The following is an 18136-nucleotide window of genomic DNA, read 5'->3' as shown; positions in this document are numbered from 1 at the left end:
ATTGAACGGTTACAATATAAAGAACAGACAAATGGGGATGTAGCTCAGATGGTAGAGCGCTCGCTTAGCATGCGAGAGGTACGGGGATCGATACCCCGCATCTCCATCTATATATTTTTTTTGCATGAAAGACTCCTCTAACGTTTGATAACTTTATCCCTCACTCAGTCCACGCAAAAGGGAAAATCAAAGTGAAATTTAAGTGTCATTAACTTTTCATTTATCCATCAAAACTAAAACACAATTATCTTTGCATCTAATTAACCAGTAAACATACATAAATGTTAGGTTCAGAAAAAACATACATAAATGTATTATACAAGAGAAAGTACGAGGACTAATTAAAAAGATATTACATATGCTACTAGTTATAAGCTGTTTAAGAAGATAAGTTTCATACCAACAAAAGCATAAATGTAAATGTAAATGTAAAGAGCCATGAAAGTCTAAAGATTTTGATATGTGATTTTTAGTGTGTAGGAATGTTTTTTTTTTTTTTAGTGTGTAGGAATGTTGAGAGTGTAAAGTTTTTTAAATGGATATATGTCTACTCTGTAATACGTGTTCTGCTATGAATTGATTTTTATCTTTTGAGTCGGGTGAAAATATATTACCATCCGAGCATGTGTTCTGGTAAATAGGAAAAAGAGGGTGAAAAAGTGGAGATGCGGGGTATCGATCCCCGTACCTCTCGCATGCTAAGCGAGCGCTCTACCATCTGAGCTACATCCCCTTTGTTGGTAAAGTTTAAACTTAGTGTTATTTATAAGAAGTTAGTTTCTCTTCTATACCCCTCCTGAGTCGTCACGAACTTGGGTCTGCCGGAGATTTTTGAAATTGCGAAGATGCTGAGAAGATTACTGACGCAAACATCCTCTCCTCGCCGTCTTCTCTCTTCCAAGACTCCCTTCTTCTCAAAACCCTCTCTTTCACCGTTTTCCTCATTACCCTCTTCACCGGATCCACCTTCCTCGGCGAGTAGCCATGTCGAAGAGTCAGGTTCCGCCGCCGCCGCTGGAACAACCATCTCCGTCGACCGTTCCGCTCTCTTCAATCCTCCCGGTAAATGATTCCACCTCCACACTCTATAGTGAGATTCAATTTGACAGCTTTGGAGAGTCTGATTTGTTGTTTGTTAAATTAGACCACTCTCATGAACCCACACCGGACTCCGAGCTCGTCAAGCACCTCAAGAGCGTCATCAAGGTAACTTAGACCGATTCTTAGTAGAAAGGTTGAAACTTTTTGTATGCAACTTTGATCAAATTAGTGCATTCGCACAGTTTCGTGGTGGGCCAATCTCAGTGGCGGAGTATATGGAGGAAGTGTTGACTAATCCTAGATCAGGTTATTACATGAACCGTGATGTGTTTGGAGCTCAAGGTGATTTCATTACTTCTCCTGAAGTTAGCCAGATGTTTGGCGAGGTAACATTACTTAGAAACAGTGAATTTGTGTGTTTGAGATTTGTTTATTTTCTTACTAGGTGTGTTGTGATGATGTTAGATGATTGGTGTTTGGACTGTTTGTCTCTGGGAGCAAATGGGAAAGCCAGAGAGGGTTAATCTCATTGAGCTAGGTCCAGGTCGAGGAACGCTCATGGTCGATCTCCTTCGTGTATGTATTTTGATCCTCTTGTGTTATGTCTCCAGAACCGCGAAGACTATCTCACTGCTGTCTCTGTTTTTTGGGGACTGTCCACGTTTAGGGTACATCAAAGTTTAGAAACTTCACGGAGTCATTGCATATACACTTGGTGGAGTGCAGTCCCGCGTTGCAGAAGATTCAGCACCAGAACCTGAAGTGCACAGATGAAAGTAGTTCGGAGAAGAAAGCTGTGAGTTCATTAGCTGGGACGCCTGTGCATTGGCACGCTACTCTTGAAGAGGTACCATCAGGAGGTATGCATGTTTTGTTACATTTACTTGGAACTTGAGACTCTCTTATGAGGCTTTTGTCTTAATATAGCAACAGTCAAATTGCTAAACATGTCTTAAGCAATGAGTTTTATGATGCCCTTCCTTGACAGTACCGACGATAATCATAGCTCATGAGTTTTATGATGCTCTTCCAGTTCATCAGTTTCAGGTAAGTGTGGGTGTAACTTTCATATTATAGTCTTCTCCTTTAGTTTAGTATGTGTATCTTATATGGACTCAATCTCTGCAGAAAACTCCCAGAGGTTGGTGTGAGAAGATGGTTGATGTGGGAGAAGATTCACAGTAAGTATTTGTATATATACAATATGCAAAGAAAACTTCAGAGCTGATGGATGAGTTGTTGGTTTTGTAGGTTCCGCTTTGTTCTATCCCCACAGCCCACACCTGCAGCCTTATACCTTGTGAAACGTTGCACTTGGGCTACACCTGAGGAAAAGGAGAAGCTGGAGCATGTCGAGATCAGCCCCAAATCAATGGATTTGACTCAAGAAATAGCCAAGAGAATAGGCTCTGATGGAGGTGGAGCACTAATAATCGATTACGGGAAGGATGTAATCATTTCAGACAGTCTTCAGGTGTGTGTCCTAAAAAAAATGCTCTGATCAAATGCTTATAAAGTCTTTTGTGTCTGAATCTATGGATATGATATAAGGCTATTAGAGAACACAAGTTTGTCAACATACTGGATTATCCAGGCTCTGCGGATCTAAGTGCTTATGTCGATTTCCCTTCGATAAAACACTCTGCTGAGGAAGCTTCAGGTTCGTTCCTATACTCACTTCTCGTTCCCTTATTGTTATAACTTACTTAAAAGCAAATGAAAACGTGTCTGTGTGTTGTGCAGAAAATGTGACAGTCCATGGACCTATGACTCAGTCTCAGTTCTTGGGTTCGCTTGGAATAAACTTCAGAGTTGATGCGCTGCTGCAGAACTGCGACGATGAACAAACTGAGTCTTTGAGGTCAGGGTACTGGAGGCTTGTTGGAGATGGTGAGGCACCTTTCTGGGAAGGACCTGATGAACAGACGCCGATTGGAATGGGGGAGAGGTATCTTGCAATGGCTATTGTCAACCGAAACCAAGGCACTCCCGCTCCGTTCCAGTAACAAAGATTTAAACTTTGAGAGGACACAACACTCTTTTGTTTTTTTTTTTTTTCTTTGAACTTGGCTTATCATCAATCTCAGGCTAAATGAAATAAAAAGCTTTTGAATTTCAAAGTTTTTGCTATATGGTTTTAAATCAAATGTTTTATGACATATAGCAATAATAAATGTTTTATAACATGTTACAAATCAAAAGTTTTATAACATAACATATGTAACAGTCAGGTTGACATATTTTGGCTGAGAGAACATAAAATGGCTACTTCCCAAGAAAAATTGAAGTACACTACTTCAACAGTATGTATAGCCATAAATTTTATTTTGTATTCATTATTAGAGATAGGAATTTAATATCCGGGTTTTAAGAAATATTTATAATCTAATTCTTTTTGTCTGAATAATCAATTATCCGATTTGATTTGATATATAGCTATCTGGATATTTTAATTGGATTTGATGTTCGAATATTAAAACAGTTTTATATTTTAATTGGATATCCGATTTGATCTCTACAAATAAAAAAAATTCAAAGATAATAGAATAAAAAATCATGTACCTTTTCATACTTCAGTAACTAGAATAATCAATTTTATGAATAAAATTTTGTAAAATTTACACAAAATGTAACAAAAATATAATTTTTATGTATATAATTGTTTATAATAAATAACGAATGGATCGGATATCCGTTTCTACTTTTTTTAGTATTTGTGATTATTTGTTTCCTGCATGTTATTTTGTTTTGCTTTGTAGAGTTAGGGATTTTTTGGTTCGAATAGAGTATTTTGCTCAACCTTCATTGGGTATAATAAATCGATCAACTGAACCAAAACCAATGTCCAGATGTTCACGGGTACGTTATTCGGTTAAGTAATTGCGCGCGCGTGCGTGCGTGCGTGGGTCTTTCTTTGTCTCTTTGATTTAGCAGACCGGTATAAGGGTAGTATCGTAATTTCAAACATGCAAACAAATCAATCAAAACTTCGAAGGTGTGTCTCTATCTTCCTCGCGTCGATCTCTCTCTCTCTCTGCTTGGATATATTTTCTCCAGATCTCTCCCGTGTCAATCATTGAGATCTGAATATCAAGGATGTACGGATTCGAGGCGCTTACGTTCAACATCCATGGCGGATACTTGGAGGCGATCGTGAGGGGCCACCGTGCTGGGCTTCTCACCACGGCCGATTACAACAATCTGTGCCAATGTGAGAACCTCGACGACATCAAAATGCACCTCTCCGCCACCAAGTACGGCTCTTACCTCCAGAACGGTGCGTGGAATCTTCCACATATCTTATGAATTTGATTGGTTTGACTTTGGATTCGATTCTTGGGTTTTAACCTTATTTTAACTTCAATGTATGGATCTCAAAGCTGATGTTATTGTTGATTATTATAGTATCTGAATCTCTCTGATCATTTATCTAATGGGATGCAGAACCGTCACCTCTACATACCACCACAATCGTGGAGAAGTGTACACTCAAGCTTGTGGATGATTACAAGCATATGCTTTGCCAAGCTACTGAGCCTATGTCCACCTTCTTAGAGTACATCAGGTGAGAGTCATTCTTGATCAACAGGTCATGGTTTGTGAGGTTTGGTAATTTCATGAAGCTCCAGTTTTCTATGAGATTGCAGTGTAATGGATTTGTTTTGTCGTAGTTTAAATGCTAGCGTATATTGTTTACTTTGCTCTTGCTTATGTATCCGTGGGTTTAGTTTAGTGTATGGTCTATCAGTGGAAGATGCTGGCGTTTGAGATATTGGGTTTTGTGCTCTTAATATCATAATGCAGATACGGCCACATGATTGACAATGTCGTGCTGATTGTTACTGGAACTTTGCACGAGAGAGATGTTCAAGAGTTGATTGAGAAATGTCACCCTTTAGGCATGTTTGACAGGTACCCCCCACATTGACCTTTTTGGATCTTCCTTGTTTATGTTTTTAGCTCATGATTTTTCTTTTCCAGCATTGCCACATTGGCAGTTGCTCAGAACATGAGGGAGCTCTATAGGTTGGTGCTTGTTGATACTCCTCTGGCTCCTTATTTTTCTGAATGCTTGACATCTGAGGTACATATCTGAAACATGTCTTCTTCTTTTTTGACGTTGAGTAGTGTTTTTTTAGTTACCGGATACATTGGTGAAGTTTGAAATTCATTTCATGTTCAAATTATTTTCAGGATTTGGATGACATGAACATTGAGATTATGAGGAACACCCTCTACAAAGCATACCTTGAAGATTTTTACAAGTTCTGTCAGGTGCTACTCGACTCCTAAATTCTTTTTTTACAAAACTTTAGAATCTACCTTTTACTAGCTGACCCGATTTTGCTGTGTATTCGAAATAGAAACTTGGTGGGGCAACATCAGAGATAATGTCTGACCTTCTGGCCTTCGAAGCTGACAGAAGAGCTGTCAACATCACCATCAATAGGTAAATTAATCACTGATGTATGTTTCCATTCATCAAACTACAAGAGATGGTACCCTCGTTGTGTTGCTTTGTTTACTAAGTCAGTGAAACTGATTTTCATCTTTATGCAGCATTGGCACTGAGCTTACAAGAGAAGACAGGAAGAAACTGTACTCCAACTTTGGTCTCCTGTAAGCGTTCTAGAGCCAATCGATAAAAATTCCGTTCAGTGGTTGCATAAAACAAAAGTTTTCTCACTATGGTTTTACTTTTTCTATAAACAGCTATCCGTATGGTCACGAGGAGCTTGCTATCTGTGAAGACATAGATCAGGTAAATCGGCAAGCTAATATATATTATTCCGCTGTTAGGTTCGTGGTGTTATGGAGAAGTACCCTCCTTACCAAGCAATATTCTCCAAGATGTCTTATGGAGAGAGCCAGATGCTTGACAAGGCATTTTATGAAGAAGAAGTCAGAAGGCTTTGCTTAGCCTTTGAGCAACAGGTTTGTTTGTTTCCATAGAAATTCCAAAAGCTGAGAGTCTAATACAATAGAGCCTGATTGCATAACGCGTCCTGAGTTTTTTGCAGTTCCATTACGGGGTGTTCTTTGCGTATATGAGGTTGAGGGAGCAAGAGATCAGGAACCTGATGTGGATATCCGAGTGTGTTGCACAGAACCAGAAGTCGAGGATCCACGACAGTGTCGTCTACATGTTCTGAGCCAGGTAAGAAGTGAGAAACACATTAAAATGTGTTCTAAAATTGGAGAATAAGAAGAAAGAACATGTTTGGTTGTTGTTGGTTACAATCTTCAATCCTCCGATTTACCAGAGAAATCTGCTGTACAATCTGCATTTTTTTTACATTTACTGTTTGCCCAAACCAGAATCTCTCCGATTTGTTTGTTTTGGCCATACTTTGATTGGTTCTCTATTGCCAATAAAATTCTTGTAATAATATAATCAAACTATTTATCTGTCATGCGTTTTTATAACATTTTGTTATTTAATAAGTTACGATTTTATAGGCCCACTACTGAAATAAAAAGTATTCAGTCATATTAAAAAATATTACAATTAACAAAAAATATTTAAATGATATAAACGTGAAGAAATAGAAAGTCAATATTACACGCACCGAATTTGACAAACTTACGTGAATGTAAATCATAAGGATCCCACCATCACTATGCATGTATAGTAACTTCTACTTTTTATCTCTATATAAACGAACGTTTGTGTTCGAGAAAAGACGCACCATTTATTATTCCTCTTATAACATATTTTCTCTCATTATTGTATCAGTATTATCTCCATTCTACAAATATAAAATTTTGCCCTTATTAAAATTTGTCTATACTACAAAGTTATAAGTTATTTTATAACATGTTATCAGCAAGATCACTCTGAAATTCGGTAAAGTTTATACGTATCATATATATCCTACTATAATGACCGGTATACTACCTATATTATTATTTATTATTTCGTAATAATTGTTGTAATTTATTACTCCCTCCGTTTTTTATTATAAGTCGTTTTAGAGAAACTTTTTTGTTCCAAATTATATGTCGTTTTCGGTTTTCTATGTAAAATTTATTAATAATTAATGTTGTATGACCAATAGTAATATATCTTCTATTTTTCTATTGGTTGAATTGTGGTTAGGTAAATAATTAATGATGTTTTTGTTTAGAAAATATAAGAAATTAATGGTTTTCTTAATCTACGTGCATAGCTGTAAAACGACTTATATTAAAAAACGGAGGGAGTATCATTTATCTATATTAATGCGGGTGGTATGTCGTCTCGTTAATAAACCTTGATTATTAAATATACTATAATTATTGGCTTGGTTGTGCCGTTGTATAATTGATTTAATGTTATAATTTTTCTATCACCATAATATGATTGATATTTATTTGTTTATTATATTATGGTTATTATATAAATTTTGGGCACATATATAAAATATTATGAAATTTACGGAATTTGGTTACTGATTATTACAATATTTTCAGATTAATTTTTCGGTTCATACGATTTAATTCCAACAGTCACAAAGAAAATTTTAAATTTTTCTCTTTTTCAAACGGCTGTGAACAGTGTTTTCATCTATAAATATACTCATTCTTTACTCATTTACTTCATCCAAAATATTTCATCTTCTCTCATATATTTTCAAATCACTCCATTCCGGATTCGCATATTTTTGGTTTTATGTGCAATTCTAATTTTTCCTTCTATGTATGTTCTTTTTATTGGAGAATTTTACTTCTGAAAAATATACGCTTAATGTCGATTTACTTTTCTATGCGTTGTTTTTCCTTGTGATTGCGTGTATCATTGATGTAAATGGTTCATTTAAAATTATGAAATTCTAATAAAATATATTATTTTGTGTTTTAGAAATACAAATGGCAAACATCGAGAAACTTCAGTTCCAAGCTCTAAAAATAACTGGAGAAAATTACGTTGGATGTGTCACAAATGTGAAAGCTTTTCTTGTAATGAAGAAGTTAACCGAAACGATAAAAATTGGTAACAAATCGCCGCCCAAGCATATAACCGAACCGATAATCTTCAAGCATTTAGATGCGAATCTAATGCATGAATTCTAGTTATCGGATCTCTCTTTCAAGGCTTGCCATAGTTCGGTTGGGTCTTCGCCGTTTACATAGTCGTGCATTAGATTCACATCTAAATGCTTTTTCAGGAAGATTATCGCTTCGACTATATGCTATGGCAGTGATTTGTTACCGATTTTTATCGTTTCGGTTAACTTCTTCATTACAAGATAAAGTTTCACATTTGTGACTCATCCGACGTAATTTTCTCTAGTTATTTTTATAGTCGGGAACTGAAATTTCTCGATTTTTGCCATTTGTATTTCTAAAACACAAAAAAAATATTTTATTAGAATTTCATAATTTTAAAATGAATCATTTACATTAATGATACACGCAATTACAAGGAAAAAAGCATAGAAATTTAAACCGACATTAAGCGTAATTTTTTCTGGAGTAAATTCTCCAATAAAAAGACCGTACATATAAGCAAAAATTAAAATTGCACATAAAACAAAAAATATGCGAATCATTTTTCTTGAAATGAAAAACCCGGAATGGAGCGATTTGAGAGAAGAGTAAATATTTTGGATGAAGTAAATGAGTGAAAAATAAGTATATTTATAGATGTAAACATTGTACATAGACGTCTGGAAAATGGCAATTTTTTGAAAATTTCCTTTGTGACCGTTTGGATTAAATCGTATGAACCGAAAATAAATCTGAAAATATTGTTATAATCAGTCAACCAAATTTCGTAAATTTCATAATATTTTATATAGGTGACCAAACATTTATATAATAAAGAAATAAATATCAATCGTATTATGGTGATAGAAAAATTATAACATTAAATAAATTATGCGGCAGCACAGACAAGCCAGTAATTATACCGTGTTTAATAATCAAAGTTTATTAACGAGGCGATATACTAGCCCCATTAATATAGGTAAATGATAATAAATTAAAACAATTACTACGAAATAATAAATAGTAATATAGGCGGTACACTAATCATTATAGTAAGGTATATATGATACATATATAATTTACTGAATTGCAGAGTGATCGTGATGATTGTTATAAAAATAACTTATAATTTTATAGTATAGAGAAATCAAATCTAAAATATTTAGTGTCCTAATTTTTATCTACCACTAACAAGTCATAATTTGACTATTTAAAGAATTAATTAATATGACATATTGTATTAGTTACATTAATAATAAACCAATTATAAATTTGAATTTCATTTTAATTATAATAAAATCTGATGAAAAATAATCTAACAAAATCTTGCTAGCTTTTTAAATATTTTTATAAAAGAACACATTAATTAATTTTGTAATTAATAATCTAATATTTTATAAATCATTGTTAATTAAAGTTTTATTATAAACAACAAAATAAAATTTTATACTTTTTATAAATTTATAATTATATTCTGTATTATATTAAAATAGAAGTACTATATTAGTTAAATAGTTTCATTAAATAAATTATCACTCATCATTAACAAAAATTTCATAAATTATATAATATTTTTATACAAAAATAAACTTATTAGCATAGGTTAAACTTTTATATCTACAACTATATTTTATATTTTTATTTAATTTGAAGTTCTCAACAATATATATTGTTGAAAATGTTTATATGAAAAATATAATAGTATACAACTAACCTTTAGTTCATATACTGTTTAAATATATGCTATTAGAAAATATAAATTTTAATAATTCATTTATATTACAAATTTAATTTTTATTTTATTTATAACAAAATCTGTCGAGAAAATATAAAAAATCTTACCAAAAGTTGAAATAATTTTTTGTAAAATAATATTTTTTAACAAAACAAATTCAAAATTCATGGAATTTTCTAAACTTAAAAATAGTTGTGTAATTTTAAATTTTTCTTTACAATATAAAATTTTGAAAATACATATTCAAACTCAAAATTATAATATTTCAAATTTTTGAAAAGATAAAACCAATGATAATGTTAACAAATTTTTTGAATTTTTTTTGAATTTTTTTTTGTTTTTTTTCAAAAAAAATTTTGGAAATCGAAAATTATGTTTGAAATTAGTTTTTTTTAAAAAATTATATTTTTAAGTATTTATTTATATATTTATTGGAATCATAAATTTCACTTTCCAAAAATTTTGCCCCACCCATCAACTCTAAGTAGTAAGTCTATATTAGTTAACTTTAAAGGTATAAGTGTCTTTTATCCTTTATTAAAAACAAAGGTTAAAATGATTAGTGTAAACATGAAAAATGGTACTATGAATGTGGTATGTGTGGCAATTTCCATTAACTACTCTAAAGTTTAGAGTTTAGGGGTAGAGTAGAGTTTTTGGAATGCAAAATTTAGGATTCTAATAAATATATAAATAAATACTTACAAAAATATTTAAAAAAATTTAAAAATAGTTTCAAATATAATTTTTGATTTTCAAATAGAAATTTTGAAAAAAAAAAATTCGAAAAAAAAAATTCAAAAAAAAATTATAAAAAGTTCGAATTCGAAAAAGTATAATTCAAAAACATAAATTTTTTATTTTTATTTATTTAAATAATAATTTATTATATATAGAGAACAATAGTATAAGAGTCTTTTGCCACTTAATGAAGAATATATTTTTGAAAATATCTCTTTAGTGTTGGTAAAAATGAAAAGTGGTATCATAAAAGTGGTAAACATGAAATATAAATATATGAATTTTAAAACACAACACGTAAATATGAATTATAAATCAATATCTTTTCTACAATATTAATAAATGAATTTGAAGAATGTATTATACGTAAAATGTATAAATTAAAGAAAAGCATATTTTGAAAGAGATTCTTTGTTATTTGTTGTATGTAGCTCGAAAATATATATGTAAATAATTAATGTTAATAACAAAGTGAAATGTATTAAAAATCGCTATATATTAATATTTTATATATTTAAAATACTAAAATTTAAAACTTGTAATAATATTAAAATTATAAATATACTTACGGATCAAAATTTATAAAATTAAATTATTATTCAGAAAATCGGATGAAAATTTTAGTCAATCAACGTAAAGGTAAAACGTATTCGAAATAATAATATTACATTTTCACTATTTTGTTAGATAGAAACATGAACATACGGCAATTTTGAGAGTAAAACCCCTAAATGCACGCCCAAAATTAATTTGACAATTAGCTTTGGAAGAGATCAGATCGAGTCTCCTTTCTCTCTCCTCACTTCCATCAGAGGAGCTCCGTTATCGCATGATGCACCGCCGCATCAATGGCGGATCCGCCGCAATCTTCACCCTCCTCTCACTCCTTCTACTCACCACCACCACCACCGCCTCAACAACTCTCCCGATCCCAGGACTAGACAGCTTCTTAACCAACCAATTCCGCCTCGACCCCAAAGCAACCAACGACTCCTTCGGATCTCTCTCCTCCTCTCTCAAACGATCCCTCTCCTCCTCCTCTCTCCACTTCACCTCCCTCTCCCAACCCCTCCTCTCCCTCTCGGTCCCCGTCTCCCTCCACGTCCGCTTCGTCGGCGACTCCTTCCCTCCCTCCTCCGCCTCCACTCTCTCCTCCTTCATCACATCCGCCGTCACCTCCGACACCTTCCACGTCATCTCCCCTCCCGACTCCTCCCCCGATCACAACCTCGCCGTCTCCCACTCCCTCCACCTCGACGCCTCCCTCTCCCCACCCTCCCTCTCCTCGCGCCTCGACGCCGCCTTGAAATCCCTAATCTCCTCCACCACCTCCTCCCTCCGATCCAACCTCCTCTCCCTCCCTTACTCCTCCATCGACGAGATCGTGAAACAAGAGTACGAGAAGGAGAGGCACGGAGACGGAGGAGTCTACATCTACTTGCTATCCCTCGGCCCTCAGGCGAAGCCCTACGCGTACAGCTACTCCCACGGAGACTCCTCCGCCGGGTTCACCAAGTGCCTCGGGAGCATCTGGACTGGGAAGGAGCGTTACCTCTGGATCGATCTCTCCGCGGGACCTGTAGATTACGGCCCCGCGTTATCAGGCGACGGCGTGCTGCCACGTGGCGAGTTTCACCCTCTCGCGGCTTTCCACGGACGTCCTAAATCGGAGAAGGCTCTCCTTGCTGACGTGGCTTCTTTGGTGTATAATGCGTATCAGGTACTGCTCGTTCCTTCTCTGAGGATCCCTGTGTACTTCGAGGAGTCTTTGGTTGTTCAGTTGATTCATGTTTACGGGTCGGAGCATAAGGATCCGGTTGGGTTGGATTGGGAGGCGGTTAAAGGAAGCTTCTTGGAGGAAGCTCATAACGGTGGGTTGTTGTTGGGAGAGCAGAAGCTGAGTTTCAAGAGTTATAGCGTGAATTACAGAGAGTGTCCTATTTGTTCGTTTGCTGTCTCTCGTGGGATGAACTCGTACACGTCTAGGTTCTTGTTTGATAACTATACTTTGATTGTGAGTGAGTATTTGGACTCCAAGCATATGCATCGGACGTTGACTGAGTCGGGAGATGAGTTGAGGAGAGTCGCGGGGATCCATGAGGAAGAGGAGTTCGCTAGGGTGTTGCCTGTTTACGTGTTTGATTTGGATGTCAACACGCCGTTGTTGTTGGATAGGTATCATCAGTCTGTTGCGTTTAAAGACATGGTGATTGCTGTTAGAACTAGAGGAACGCAAGCAGTGAGTGATTATACTTGTAATGGACGTCATGTGTTTGTTCATACTAGGGATCTTGAAAGACCTCTCGTTGGTTCGATTCTTCAGAGCATGTGGGGTGTGTCCTCGACTCATTTGACGTGGAGCCCGAGGCATAACTCGACGTTAGTTGACTACACGTGGAGCGTGGGGCAGACGCCGTTTGGACCTTTCTCTGATATCTCGTCTCTGTCGTTTGTTCAGAAAGACGCTGCGAAGAGGAACGTTATTCTGACGTCGTTGAACACAACTATCTCGAGCGCGATAGATGTTATCGACTCCGCGGTTGCTTATGGAGGAGAGGCGGTGCTTGTGAAACAGCACCGGCACTCTGAGTTCATGCAAAGGTGGAATCTTTTGAAGTACAAGATGGAGAAATCTGTTTCTGCTCTTTCACACAATGACTTCGAGATGGCTTTGTATTACCTGAGATCAGCTTCGCATGACTTGTACTCGATGCATTCAGTGGTGTACTTGGCGTCACAAGAGGTGGAAGCGAGTCTCGACTGTTTTAAAGATCCGCCGTTCCCGTGGGGAGCTGTTTCAGTGTCTGGAGTAGGGTTAGTGGCCTTGAGTTACGTGTACGCTAAAAGAGATAGGCTCTTCAAGAGCAAAAGAAAACAGTTCTGAAGAATCCTGGCCACTCTATTGGATAAAAGACTTGGCTTGGTTTTTGGGGTTGATACAACATGTACTATTATGAGCTTGTTTCAATTTGGTAATGTTGAACAAAAGAAAAACAAATGTTGGATCCTTTTTCTTCAGGTTGTCTATTTATTTGAATAGCTAACCTGACGCCAATTGAAATTGGTTTTCTTGTTAACTAAAATCACTTGAGAGAGCTAAGAGGATGTTATTAATCTATGATTTTAGTTGGTTTAAAAATCTACATAAAATATTAATAAGTATTTTGCAAAATGATTTTTAATTAGTTTCTCGCCAATTTACTTTAATTACTATTTTCAAATTAATTTAGTTAATATCTTACAAATTTATTTTAAATAGTATTAACAAATCTATTTTTTTTTGTTTTTATGTCTTTGTATTTTAAAATAAATTTGTTTCACATCATTAAAATTTATTGTAGAATAGAATTCATAAATAAATGGAAAATTGCATCCTATATACATGAAAAAAACTTAAATACACTAACTAACCAAAATTTCCCATTTCTCCTACTTTCTCTTCCTATCTTTCTCTATTTTCTCTCCTAAAATTTAATTTTTAATTTTTTTTGGTTATTTGGCAAATAAGTCCAATAAATGGCTCCCAGTCATTTTTTTGTTAATATCATTTAATTAAGTTTGTAACCCCTTTTTAGCAAAAAAAAAAAAAAAAAAAAAAAAAAAAGTTTGTAACCCCATCATGAACTGATTTTTTATTCCGTTTTATTACAAGACGCACTCCACCGCCCAAGGATCCTATAAAAGACACTACTCTCTTCTTCTCCTTAAGCTCCTCTCTCTGGTCTCTCATCTCATCGAAGAAGCCATGGCGGACGGACATTCCTTCAATAACATCTCTCTCAGTGGCCGCGGCGGAACGGTACGTTCCTCTCTCTCTCTATTCACTCTAATTACGTCATCAGTTTTGCTTTCTGAGGAATTTTCACTTCATCTCGCCCTTTTCCGCTTGCTCCGAAACCCTAATTTCTTATTCTTTTAGCCGCCGCCGATTGATTACTCAATTATGAGATGAATGTGTCGTTTTCGATTCAGTAACGTATACAATTGTGTTTTTTTGGATCTTCCAAGTGTGGAAATGGTTACATCTCGTCGCGGTTCTTGCTTCCGATGATTGATGGAAACATTCTTCATCGATGTTTATTAGGGTTTAATGTTGTTTAATTGGGGTACTGTAGAACCCAGGCCTCCTGAAAATAAACTCAGGAGGGATTCAATGGAGGAAGCAAGGCGGTGGGAAAGCTGTGGAAGTCGATGAGTCTGATATCGTTGGCCTCAGCTGGATGAAGGTTCCAAGGACGAATCAGCTTGGTGTCAAAACCAAAGATGGGTTGTACTATAAGTTCATTGGCTTTCGTGATCAGGTTTTGTGCGCTTAGCTTAGCTTCTTCGATTTTATTCCAATATTAATTGAAAGTTTATTATCATTACTTGTGTGTTTTGTTTGGTGGGATAGGATGTTGCAAGTCTGACGAGCTTTTTCCAAAGTGCTTTTGGGAAAACACCTGAAGAGAAACAGCTCTCTGTCAGTGGTCGCAATTGGGGAGAGGTGGATTTGAATGGTGAGTTCTTTATCACCTTGTGGTGTGTTCTCGTCCTCATAATTGACTATTTTTCTAGCCTTGGGAGATTTTTTTAGTGGGAAAGAATCATACTTTGGCTGAGTTTAAGCTTCTTTAGTGAAAAAAAGCTCTTAGCTTTATGCCTTTTCTTTGTGCAGGGAACAATCTAACCTTTTTGGTTGGCGGAAAGCAAGCTTTTGAAGTGTCCCTGGCTGATGTTTCACAGACTCAGCTTCAAGGGAAAAATGATGTCTTGTTGGAGTTTCATGTTGATGATACTGCTGGTGCCAATGAGGTATACTGCATCTTGGTTTCTCCTTAAAAATGTGATCTCTGGGCTAATAAGTATGCTAGCTGTGTTACTGATTCTGTTATATGTATTTTACAGAAAGACTCGTTGACGGAGATAAGTTTTCATATTCCCAATTCCAACACTCAGTTTGTTGGTGATGAAACTCGTCCGCCTGCTCAAGTAAGTTGCCAAGCCTTTTTTTAATTATATGGGTTTGTCTCGAGTATTTTCCTGCTGATACCAATACCATGTTTCAGGTTCTCCATGACAGAATCATGGCTGTGGCTGATGTTGGTGCTGGAATTGAAGAGGCGGTCGTCACATTTGATGGTATCGCAATCCTCACACCCAGGTGAAAGATTTTTCTTTCATCTTTTCTTTTCGAGTAGAGTATTAGTTGAGCTTTTTATCATATGTTGCTTGCACTACTATATGTCTGCATCATCTCATGACTACATGATTGGTTTTTCTTTCACAGGGGTCGGTACAGTGTGGAGCTTCACCTTTCCTTCTTACGATTGCAAGGACAAGCTAATGACTTCAAAATCCAATACAGTAGTGTTGTCCGCTTGTTTTTGCTTCCAAAGGTATTTTTTCTAATCATATCCTGGGGAACTTTATTTATACTAGCAGTTATCAGATCAGAGGATTATCATATTATGGTCGCTGAATCTTATTCTTAATAATGAAACTATTGTTATCTGTTTTCTGTGTGAGCAGTCGAACCAGCCACATACGTTTGTTGTTATCTCTCTAGACCCACCAATCCGGAAAGGTCAGACGATGTACCCCCATATTGTGATGCAGGTAAGCATTAGTTCTGTTTTCCTTTTATATCAGTTTTCTTTATGTAAGTGCGTTTCTTTACATCTGTTTTTTCTACCTTCTCTAGTTTGAGACTGACTCCGTCGTCGAAAGCGAACTGTCAATTAGTGATGATCTTTTGAATACAAAGTTCAAGGACAAGTTGGAGCCATCATATAAGGTCTCGTTCTTGACTGCCGCTTACGTTATCAATGATTTATAGAAAATAATTTCTACATACACTGATTGCGAATGATATGGCTATGAATCCTCAGGGTCTCATTCATGAAGTCTTCACCACAGTGTTGCGTGGGCTGTCTGGTGCAAAGATCACCAAACCAGGGAAATTCCGCAGTTCCCAAGATGGGTTTGCAGTGAAATCATCTCTTAAGGCCGAAGATGGTGTTCTTTATCCACTTGAGAAGGGCTTTTTCTTTTTACCTAAACCTCCAACGCTTATACTTCATGATGAGGTATTTTTTATTATTTTATGATTAGGAATTTTCGTTAGGCTGTGAGATAGAGTTGGTTTGTTCAAACCGTTTGCTTTTCATTTTTAGATTGACAATGTGGAGTTCGAAAGGCATGTTGCTGGTGGTGCTAACATGCATTACTTCGATCTTTCCATAAGACTGAAAACTGATCATGAACATCTGTTCCGGAATATTCAGAGGAATGAGTATAATAATCTCTACTCCTTCATAAGGTTAGAACGGGGTATTTCAGTATCTACTGTGAGTGGATTGAATTGTTGTGAGTAAAACATTTGTATTCCCTTACTGCAGCTCTAAGGGTTTGAAGATTACAAACCTTGGAGGTGCGGGTACCGCAGAGGGTGTTGCTGCCGTTCTTCAGGAGGATGATGATGCTGTTGACCCTCATCTTGAGCGTATCAGAAACCAAGCTGCTGATGAGAGTGACGAGGAGGCAAGTGCTTTATGTCTGACCGAATTACTTCAGTGTTCTGATGATCATGTTTTTTTGACAATATCGATACTTTTTAATTTATGAAGGACGAAGACTTTGTTGGGGGTGAGGATGACGACGGTGGTTCACCAACTGATGATTCTGGCGGAGACGACGACGACTCTGATGCTAGTGATGATGGCGAAGGAGAGAAAGAGGTAGAACTGTTTCATATAAATCAAACTCTTTCACCAGCGAAACCATATGCTTGACATATCTTATCTTATTCCGATCGTTGATTCGTTTTCAGAAATCTATGACGAAGGAACCAAAGAAAGAGACGAAAAGCTTGCCCCCGAAGAAGAAAGCAGTAGCCACAGAGGAAGGCAGTAGCAAGAAGAGGAAGGTGAAAAGGAAGAAGGATCCTAATGCACCTAAGAAGGCGATGTCTGGTTTCATGTACTTCTCCCAAATGGAAAGAGATGTGAGTTCCTTCTCTCTTCTTTGTTCTACATTTAACTCTTAATACATTTTAGTATGCTTGTTTATCCCACAGACAGCATTCCTATCAAACATTTTGTGGCGACCAAAACACTAATATATATCATTTTATGTTGGTGAACTGAACAGAACATAAAGAAGACTCACCCAGGAATAGGATTTGGAGATGTGGCGAAGGTGCTTGGAGATAAGTGGCGTCAGATGTCTGGTAAAATTCAAAATATTTCCTTTTAAAACTACAGTTATTTTAGCTTAGCATGTTATCTTATTTATTGTGTGTGTGTTTTCATGTGACTATAGCCGAGGAAAAAGAGCCGTATGAAGCTAAGGCACAAGTCGACAAGAAGCGATACGAGGATCAGATTAGTGATTACAAGAACCCTCAGCCAATGCTTGTTGACTCGGAAAACGAGTCCGACAGTAACTAAACTCTGATAGTAGTACCCCAAAGACTAGCATCTGAGATTTTACATGTTATTTTGTCTACTGCTTCATCTTTAGTTCGGGTGTTTTTCTCAATGTAGTGAATCTTACAAGCTCTTTAGTATCGTACTTTAGCTTGCTGAAGTTCACAAAGATCCATGAGTTTTTGCTCTTTAGGACAATTACTTATCTGCAAATTACACAATTATTTTCACTAAATCAAAC

General features: G+C 36.0%; 4 protein-coding genes and 2 non-coding genes across 6 annotated transcripts; 5 read left to right on the top strand and 1 right to left on the bottom strand.

Moving 5' to 3' along the window:
* The first annotated feature begins 33 nt into the window (after positions 1-33).
* Positions 34-106, top strand: TRNAA-AGC. The gene has a single exon. It is a non-coding gene; the product is annotated as a tRNA-Ala (tRNA).
* A 231-nt stretch (positions 107-337) lies between these two features.
* Positions 338-3319, top strand: LOC103875139 (protein arginine methyltransferase NDUFAF7, mitochondrial). Its single transcript, XM_009153608.3, has 10 exons — positions 338-1062; positions 1145-1206; positions 1284-1427; positions 1507-1617; positions 1709-1901; positions 2030-2088; positions 2170-2222; positions 2293-2515; positions 2593-2701; positions 2785-3319. The coding sequence occupies exons 1-10, from the start codon at positions 846-848 to the stop codon at positions 3045-3047; spliced, it is 1434 nt and encodes a 477-aa protein (XP_009151856.2). The 5' UTR covers positions 338-845; the 3' UTR covers positions 3048-3319.
* On the bottom strand, positions 661-733 carry TRNAA-AGC. Its single transcript has one exon. It is a non-coding gene; the product is annotated as a tRNA-Ala (tRNA).
* Positions 3320-4031: 712 nt separating the features above from the next.
* On the top strand, positions 4032-6486 carry LOC103875137 (V-type proton ATPase subunit d1). The gene is made up of 10 exons (XM_009153607.3): positions 4032-4318; positions 4486-4606; positions 4846-4953; positions 5023-5125; positions 5236-5316; positions 5406-5491; positions 5602-5661; positions 5755-5803; positions 5842-5976; positions 6063-6486. The coding sequence occupies exons 1-10, from the start codon at positions 4138-4140 to the stop codon at positions 6192-6194; spliced, it is 1056 nt and encodes a 351-aa protein (XP_009151855.1). The 5' UTR covers positions 4032-4137; the 3' UTR covers positions 6195-6486.
* Positions 6487-11197: 4711 nt separating this feature from the next.
* Positions 11198-13569, top strand: LOC103875136. Its single transcript, XM_009153606.3, has one exon. The coding sequence runs from the start codon at positions 11316-11318 to the stop codon at positions 13368-13370; it is 2055 nt and encodes a 684-aa protein (XP_009151854.1). The 5' UTR covers positions 11198-11315; the 3' UTR covers positions 13371-13569.
* Positions 13570-14072: 503 nt separating this feature from the next.
* LOC103875134 (FACT complex subunit SSRP1) lies at positions 14073-18093 on the top strand. Its single transcript, XM_009153604.3, has 16 exons — positions 14073-14285; positions 14602-14787; positions 14880-14985; positions 15144-15280; positions 15374-15457; positions 15535-15629; positions 15756-15864; positions 15998-16084; positions 16170-16262; positions 16357-16554; positions 16642-16787; positions 16867-17008; positions 17095-17205; positions 17298-17471; positions 17618-17696; positions 17789-18093. Exons 1-16 carry the CDS (start codon positions 14232-14234, stop codon positions 17914-17916), a joined length of 1929 nt encoding a protein of 642 aa, XP_009151852.1. The 5' UTR covers positions 14073-14231; the 3' UTR covers positions 17917-18093.
* Positions 18094-18136: the final 43 nt, after the last annotated feature.

The sequence above is a fragment of the Brassica rapa genome, chromosome A06 (genome assembly GCF_000309985.2).
Source record: "Brassica rapa cultivar Chiifu-401-42 chromosome A06, CAAS_Brap_v3.01, whole genome shotgun sequence".
Lineage (NCBI taxonomy): Eukaryota > Viridiplantae > Streptophyta > Magnoliopsida > Brassicales > Brassicaceae > Brassica > Brassica rapa.
The sequence above is the reverse complement of the archived record's forward strand: the minus strand, read 5'-3'. Positions and strand labels throughout refer to the sequence as shown.

What these genes read in the sequence shown, in the direction of transcription:
- LOC103875137 (XM_009153607.3), top strand. Translation starts at nt 4,138, where the DNA reads ATGTACGGATTCGAGGCGCTTACGTTCAACATCCATGGCGGATACTTG. An exon ending in ACCTTCTTAGAGTACATCAG is followed by an intron (nt 4,607 to 4,845) that starts GTGAGAGTCATT and finishes ATCATAATGCAG; the next exon opens with ATACGGCCACATGATTGACA. An exon ending in TCTGTGAAGACATAGATCAG is followed by an intron (nt 5,804 to 5,841) that starts GTAAATCGGCAA and finishes TTCCGCTGTTAG; the next exon opens with GTTCGTGGTGTTATGGAGAA.
- LOC103875136 (XM_009153606.3), top strand. Translation starts at nt 11,316, where the DNA reads ATGATGCACCGCCGCATCAATGGCGGATCCGCCGCAATCTTCACCCTC.
- LOC103875134 (XM_009153604.3), top strand. Translation starts at nt 14,232, where the DNA reads ATGGCGGACGGACATTCCTTCAATAACATCTCTCTCAGTGGCCGCGGC. An exon ending in GGGAGAGGTGGATTTGAATG is followed by an intron (nt 14,986 to 15,143) that starts GTGAGTTCTTTA and finishes TTCTTTGTGCAG; the next exon opens with GGAACAATCTAACCTTTTTG. An exon ending in ATGGCGAAGGAGAGAAAGAG is followed by an intron (nt 17,206 to 17,297) that starts GTAGAACTGTTT and finishes ATTCGTTTTCAG; the next exon opens with AAATCTATGACGAAGGAACC.
- LOC103875139 (XM_009153608.3), top strand. Translation starts at nt 846, where the DNA reads ATGCTGAGAAGATTACTGACGCAAACATCCTCTCCTCGCCGTCTTCTC. An exon ending in TTAGCCAGATGTTTGGCGAG is followed by an intron (nt 1,428 to 1,506) that starts GTAACATTACTT and finishes TGATGATGTTAG; the next exon opens with ATGATTGGTGTTTGGACTGT. An exon ending in TCATTTCAGACAGTCTTCAG is followed by an intron (nt 2,516 to 2,592) that starts GTGTGTGTCCTA and finishes ATATGATATAAG; the next exon opens with GCTATTAGAGAACACAAGTT.